The sequence below is a fragment of the Rhinoderma darwinii genome, chromosome 6 (genome assembly GCF_050947455.1).
Source record: "Rhinoderma darwinii isolate aRhiDar2 chromosome 6, aRhiDar2.hap1, whole genome shotgun sequence".
NCBI lineage: Eukaryota > Metazoa > Chordata > Amphibia > Anura > Rhinodermatidae > Rhinoderma > Rhinoderma darwinii.
In genome coordinates, this window is record NC_134692.1 from 147,889,260 (window position 1) to 147,896,994 (window position 7,735).

At 47.7% G+C, this 7,735-nt stretch overlaps 1 protein-coding gene across 1 annotated transcript in view; it reads left to right on the forward strand.

Moving 5' to 3' along the window:
* Positions 1–7,321, forward strand: part of LOC142656115 (E3 ubiquitin-protein ligase RNF25-like) — a 51,588-nt gene extending 44,267 nt beyond the window's left edge. The window contains exons 4-10 of the mRNA XM_075831006.1: positions 2,143–2,210; positions 3,627–3,696; positions 5,873–5,944; positions 6,275–6,373; positions 6,501–6,587; positions 6,666–6,800; positions 6,882–7,321. Coding sequence (XP_075687121.1) covers positions 2,143–2,210; positions 3,627–3,696; positions 5,873–5,944; positions 6,275–6,373; positions 6,501–6,587; positions 6,666–6,800; positions 6,882–7,265 — 915 coding nt within the window. The 3' untranslated portion in view covers positions 7,266–7,321. The remainder of the gene's footprint in view (positions 1–2,142; positions 2,211–3,626; positions 3,697–5,872; positions 5,945–6,274; positions 6,374–6,500; positions 6,588–6,665; positions 6,801–6,881) is intronic.
* The last annotated feature ends 414 nt before the right edge of the window (positions 7,322–7,735 follow it).

Sequence of the window (7,735 nt, forward strand, 5' to 3'; positions counted from 1 at the left end):
GTGTCTCCGGCTCTATATACTCCTTCCTCTACTCCTGGTATCTATATACTCCTTCCTCTACTCCTGGTATCCATTGTCTCCGGCTCTATATACTCCTTCCTCTACTCCTGGTATCCAGTGTCTCCAGCTCTATATACTCCTTCCTCTACTCCTGGTATCCAGTGTCTCCGGCTCTATATACTCCTTCCTCTACTCCTGGTATCCAGTGTCTCCGGCTCTATATACTCCTTCCTCTACTCCTGGTATTCAGTGTCTCCAGCTCTATATACTCCTTCCTCTACTCCTGGTATCCAGTGTCTCCGGCTCTATATACTCCTTCCTCTACTCCTGGTATCCAGTGTCTCTGGCTCTATATACTCCTTCATCTGCTCCTGGTATCTATATACTCCTTCTTCTACTCCTGGTATCCAGTGTCTCCGGCTCTATATACTCCTTCCTCTACTTCATGTATCCAGTGTCTCCGGCTCTATATACTTCTTCCTCTACTCCTGGTATCCAGTGTCTCCGGCTCTATATACTCCTTCCTCTACTCCTGGTATCTATATACTCCTTCCTCTACTTCTGGTATCCAGTGTCTCCAGCTCTATATACTCCTTCCTCTACTCCTGGTATCCAGTGTCTCCGGCTCTCTATATACTCCTTCCTCTACTCCTGGTATCCAGTGTCTCCAGCTCTATATACTCCTTCCTCTCCTCTACTCCTGGTATCCAGTGTCTCCTGCTCTATATACACCTTCCTCTACTTCTGGTATCCAGTGTCTCCGGCTCTATATACTCCTTCCTCTACTTCATGTATCCAGTGTCTCCGGCTCTATATACTCCTTCCTCTACTCCTGGTATCCAGTGTCTCCGGCTCTATATACTCCTTCCTCCACTCCTGGTATCTATATACTCCTTCCTCTACTCCTGGTATCTATATACTCCTTCCTCTACTCCTGGTATCTATATACTCCTTCCTCTACTCCTGGTATCTATATACTCCTTCCTCTACTCCTGGTATCCAGTGTCTCCGGCTCTATATACTCCTTCCTCTACTCCTGGTATCTATATACTCCTTCCTCTACTCCTGGTATCCAGTGTCTCCAGCTCTATATACTCCTTCCTCTACTTCATGTATCCAGTGTCTCCAGCTCTATATACTCCTTCCTCTACTTCATGTATCCAGTGTCTCCAGCTCTATATACTCCTTCCTCTACTCCTGGTATCCAGTGTCTCCGGCTCTATATACTCCTTCCTCTACTCCTGGTATCTATATACTCCTTCCTCTACTCCTGGTATCCAGTGTCTCCGGCTCTATATACTCCTTCCTCTACTTCATGTATCCAGTGTCTCCAGCTCTATATACTCCTTCCTCTACTTCATGTATCCAGTGTCTCCGGCTCTATATACTCCTTCCTCTACTCCTGGTATCTTTTATACTCCTTCCTCTACTCCTGGTATCTATATACTCCTTCCTCTACTCCTGGTATCTATATACTCCTTCCTCTACTCCTGGTATCTATATACTCCTTCCTCTACTCCTGGTATCCAGTGTCTCCGGCTCTATATACTCCTTCCTCTACTCCTGGTATCTATATACTCCTTCCTCTACTCCTGGTATCTATGTACTCCTTCCTCTACTCCTGGTATCTATGTACTCCTTCCTCTACTCCTGGTATCTATATACTCCTTCCTCTACTCCTGGTATCTATATACTCCTTCCTCTACTCCTGGTATCTATATACTCCTTCCTCTACTCCTGGTATCTATATACTCCTTCCTCTACTCCTGGTATCTATATACTCCTTCCTCTACTCCTGGTATCCAGTGTCTCCGGCTCTATATACTCCTTCCTCTACTCCTGGTATCTATGTACTCCTTCCTCTACTCCTGGTATCTATATACTCCTTCCTCTACTCCTGGTATCTATATACTCCTTCCTCTACTCCTGGTATCTTTATACTCCTTCCTCTACTCCTGGTATGTTGAGTCCTCGTTTATTAATAATTAGTGGAGTAGTTGTAGTCCCCTTTTTGATCTCTTCGTAGGCTCATGGGTAGGTCTATAAAGCCGGCAGTGGTCAGTCCTGGATCAGGGATCGTGTAGTTTAGCTAAGACATTTTTTACTCGTGAATCTGACGCTGTCATGTTCAATCTCCTGCAGTATCCAGATGAGCCGCCGGAGATCAGCGTGACCAACCCTCGCGGCCTGTGTGATGATCAGATAGAGAGGTAAGATCCCTCTCCTGCAAGCGTAAAAGAATGACCGTGTAAATGGCGTTTTCAGGCAGTGGACACCTTTTGAGGGGAATTATTTTTTAATAGATCAGTCAGGGTGTTTAGTGTAACTTTGTAAATAGTTACATTTGCTTTCCGTTTTTAGATAATTGCTTTGTATCCTCTATATAGAGCAGCTGTATCGCTCGTTTTACACAAAGTCCGTCCCTCCCGTGGAGCTGACGGGTCCAGTTTCGGCGGGTCATATGTGTCTCTTGACAGTTCATAACTTAGATGTGATCGATTTACAGGTGGATCCTGCGTGGACCCGCCGACTCTAAACCAGTCAGATCCACGGGACTGACGGATTCAGTGTAGAACGAGCGATACAGCTGCTCTGTATAGAGGATACAAAGCAGCTGTATCTAAAAAAAGTAAAGCGAATTCTTAACTATTTACAAAGTTACACTAAACACCCTGACTGATGTATTAAAGAAGGTGTCCTTAATGTGTATAAGTTCCCTGTATTTCCCCTGTGCAGCGCCGGCCTGTGTCTGATTCTTATTCCTGGCTACATGTGAGGAGAACCCAATTATACAGAGTCCCCTCTGCTTACATTCTTCCCAGCACACGGGGCTGTTTATTGAGCACGTGTCACGCTTTATAAAGAAGGATGAAAACGGTGATCAGGTATTGATCTAGCCCATAGGCTTCATTCACACGAGCGTGTCCCATTTACTTGCGCAAAAAGCAGCGCATTTCCTGCATTTCATCTTCATGTTTGCGTGTGGCGTTTGTTTTTCATGTCGGGGATTCTCCTCGGCCAGCGCTCCCTTTTTTTAAATTTCTTTAGCAACTGATGTGTGAACCGCGGGCAGCGCTCGGATGTCGTCCCTGGTTTTCATTTAGCCGTAGACTTCAATAGGCAACAAGGTTCGCGAAAAACATACTAATACTGGACATGGAGTGAGCGTCACGCTGCGTGACCGCGCCAATGTCTGAATAGCCCCGTTAGTTTGCATGGGTCCGTGTGCTGTCAGTTATTTCATTGCTGACGGACGCGGGACGCGCTCGCTTGAAGAAGCCCTATGTTGTTTCTTACTTCAGTTGCCATAGGGGCAATTATGTGACCTGATAGTGGCCGCCACTCAATGTCCAGACAGATAAACAGACCACTGCCCATATTGCAGCCTGCTAGAAGGTGGACGTTCGTGGTGACTTGAACCCATACAGTAGCTTTGTGAGAAGGCTGATCAAGGATCGACACTGGCAGAAAATGGAAAAAGAACCTGAAACCTCAACGCAGAAAGAAGACATAAGATGTATTTCACAATCCTAATGTACACTAGACATGTCTTCATATTTATTCTGTTAGGTCTGTTGTGTGTTTGCCTCACCCTGGTGTCTGTAATTGTAGTATGTTTCTTGCAGTATTATTCGCACTCTTCGCACAACTGCAACACAGTCTGTGGGATGTCCAATTCTTTATGCACTAATTGAGGTTAGTCTTCTTAGTAATTATGTAGCTTATTCTAAATTATCATGGAGATCATTCAGGAGGAGACAGATCTGGGATATGGTGGAGGAGATCATTCAGGAGGAGACAGATCTGGGATATGGTGGAGGAGATCATTCAGGAGGAGACAGATCTGGGATATGGTGGAGGAGATCATTCAGGAGACAGATCTGGGATATGGTGGAGGAGATCATTCAGGAGACAGATCTGGGATCTGGTGGAGGAGATCATTCAGGAGACAGATCTGGGATCTGGTGGATTAGATCATTCAGGGGACAGATCTGGGATATGGTGGAGGAGATCATTCAGGAGACAGATCTGGGATATGGTGGAGGAGATCATTCAGGAGACAGATCTGGGATATGGTGGGGGAGATCATTCAGGAGACAGATCTGGGTTATGGTGGGGGAGATCATTCAGGAGACAGATCTGGGTTATGGTGGAGGAGATCATTCAGGAGACAGATCTGGGATATGGTGGAGGAGATCATTCAGGAGACAGATCTGGGATATGGTGGAGGAAATCATTCAGGAGACAGATCTGGGTTATGGTGGAGGAGATCATTCAGGAGGAGACAGATCTGGGATATGGTGGAGGAGATCATTCAGGAGACAGATCTGGGTTATGGTGGAGGAGATCATTCTGGAGGAGACAGATCTGGGATATGGTGGAGGAGATCATTCAGGAGACAGATCTGGGATATGGTGGAGGAGATCATTCAGGAGACAGATCTGGGTTATGGTGGTGGAGGAGATCATTCAGGAGACAGATCTGGGTTATGGTGGGGGAGATCATTCAGGGGACAGATCTGGGATCTGGTGGAGGAGATCATTCAGGAGAGAGATCTGGGTTATGGTGGGGGAGGAGATCATTCAGGAGACAGATCTGGGTTATGGTGGGGGAGGAGATCATTCAGGAGACAGATCTGGGTTATGGTGGTGGTGGAGATCATTCAGGGGACAGATCTGGGTTATGGTGGAGGAGATCATTCAGGAGGAGACAGATCTGGGATATGGTGGAGGAGATCATTCAGGAGACAGATCTGGGATATGGTGGAGGAGATCATTCAGGAGACAGATCTGGGATATGGTGGAGGAGATCATTCAGGAGACAGATCTGGGATATGGTGATAGGGATCATTCAGGAGGAGACAGATCTGGGATATGGTGGAGGAGATCATTCAGGAGGAGACAGATCTGGGATATGGTGGAGGAGATCATTCAGGAGACAGATCTGGGATATGGTGGAGGAGATCATTCAGGAGACAGATCTGGGTTATGGTGGAGGAGATCATTCAGGAGACAGATCTGGGATATGGTGGAGGAGGAGATCATTCAGGAGACAGATCTGGGTTATGGTGGTGGTGGAGATCATTCAGGGGACAGATCTGGGTTATGGTGGTGGTGGAGATCATTCAGGAGACAGATCTGGGTTATGGTGGGGGAGATCATTCAGGGGACAGATCTGGGATCTGGTGGAGGAGATCATTCAGGAGAGAGATCTGGGTTATGGTGGGGGAGATCATTCAGGGGACAGATCTGGGATCTGGTGGAGGAGATCATTCAGGGGACAGATCTGGGTTATGGTGGAGGAGATCATTCAGGAGACAGATCTGGGTTATGGTGGTGGAGGAGATTATTCAGGAGACATCTGGGTTATGGTGGTGGGGGAGATCATTCAGGAGACAGATCTGGGATATGGTGGAGGAGATCATTCAGGAGACAGATCTGGGATATGGTGGGGGAGATCATTCAGGAGACAGATCTGGGTTATGGTGGGGGAGATCATTCAGGAGACAGATCTGGGATATGGTGGAGGAGATCATTCAGGAGACAGATCTGGGATATGGTGGGGGAGATCATTCAGGGGACAGATCTGGGTTATGGTGGGGGAGATCATTCAGGGGACATATCTGGGATATGGTGGAGGAGATCATTCAGGAGACAGATCTGGGATATGGTGGAGGAGATCATTCAGGGGACAGATCTGGGTTATGGTGGGGGTGATCGTCTGGATCACTGGATCAGATCTTTGTTTATATCTTGTAAAGAACTCAGACTTTGGTTTGACCCTCATGAAGTCCTATCGCCAGGGTCGCCTCCTGTATTAGTAACTGTGGTCATAATATTGTAGAACTCAATCTTCTTTCTTGTGTTTGTAGAAAGGGAAGGAGATGCTGACGGCCAGTAATGTTCCTCGCGGTCACTGTGTCATCTGCCTCTATGAATTTCAGGTAATTTAGTGTCAGTCACAAGGCAGTGTGAGATTGTGGGGTTCTCTTGTGTGACTCCGTAATGTTGGGGGTAGAATGGGCGCAGACCTGAGATTTGTTGTGTGGCGGACACTGCAATGGGTAAAAAAACGAAACGCCATGAAGAAAAAAAGCATTGTGGGTATAGAATGTTGTCCTATCAACTACCCTAAGAAATGCCACCGGATGTGACCTGTGTGATGCCGGGCCGGGCTGGAATAGTTGCTCTGCCGGAGGATTGCAGCTTTTTTTGGGGACATTAGTTGGAGCTCTTGGGGTCTTTGTCAGCCGTCACTATTCTATTTCCTGTAGGACGAGGACTGTCTCACGAAGACTCGGTGTTTCCATCACTTCCACTCGTACTGTCTAGGACACTATGCCAAGCACTGCCTGGATAACAGCCATGGAGAGGTGAGTGAGTGTGTGTATATATATATGTATATAAAATATATATCTGGGCTGACGGATAACTCCCCAGTTCCCCTCGCAGCCCAGTTACCTGAACCCTGTTGTGGTCCTTTAATGAATCTTCTTTCAGGGACCTGTTGTTTGTCCGGTTTGCCGTGAAGCTTTGACTTGTGACTTCAGCAAGATCCAGGCAGCCAGACCACCGCAGCAGCCCGAGGTAGGAGCCCCAGATCTTCCTGAACCCCCACGTTTTCTCTTTGTGCTGTGACTGATTGGGTCGGTGTTTCATTTCCAGGAGCTCTACGTTCCAGACTCGCTCACGTTACAGAGAGAGAAGGAGTTGCGCCAGGTTTATGAGCGGCAATTGGCAAATGGAGGAATAATTGATCTTGAGGCCGAGAGAAATCGCTTTTTTATCAGTATCCAGGAGGTGAGGAGACGTTTTACTGCCTACATTATTGATGACCTCCTCGTAGCCTCGTGTGAAGCTCATTCCTTTTCTCCGGTCTAGACCTCGGCCACTGGAAATGAACATCCGGTGCTACCAGAAGAGCAAGTCTCTGCCCAACAAACTGATGCAGGCATAGAAACCAGGCCAGACCTCCATCTGCTTCCGGTGGTCTCTAAGTCGCATGTAGGGGGGCACAGGGCCGGCGTGAAGATGCATCTGTGTGGAAATAGACCTTTCCGTAATGACCATCCAGACGGCCAGCCGTGGCGAGATCGAGGATGGGCAGCACGCGGCAGGAGGCGGCCGGACACCCGAAGAGTCTGGAGAGAAGAGACTGCTGCTAAAGAGGACCAAACGACAGTCCGAGGACGGGTGATGGGGCGAAGCTGCCGGAGCAATGGGACAGTCCAGGCACCTCCCAGGGGCGGCAGTGACGCTCACTAGGGGTAAAGCCTCCTCCCTAACACATGTTATAAGTGAATAAAGTATAAGGGACTCTGCTCATGCGTTTAGTAGTGATCTGCTGGACATGGACAATATTCTGGCCCTCTGGGTATAAGATCATGAGTAACTGCTAAGATGTAGAATACTAAGAGGTAAAACAGGCTCCCACAGCAGCACAGAGTATTTTAGGAGGAGAGCGTGCAGACCTTGTGCAGTTGCATTGACCTGTCCGTTCATGTGAGTATAAGATTGGATGTAACATGAGCAGGAGGAGCAGTAAATCTGCGGAGGTAATAAACGTATGTAGGGATGTCCGCCATTTATGAGCGTGCGCTTGTGAATTACGGTCATACGGTGGTTAATCTCTAAGACGCCCGCTCTGCAGAAACACCGCACGACATCACGAGAGCGTAAAATGAAGAGAATCTGCGGCAGCGTGAATGTATTCAGGTTTATTGACGGTCACATAC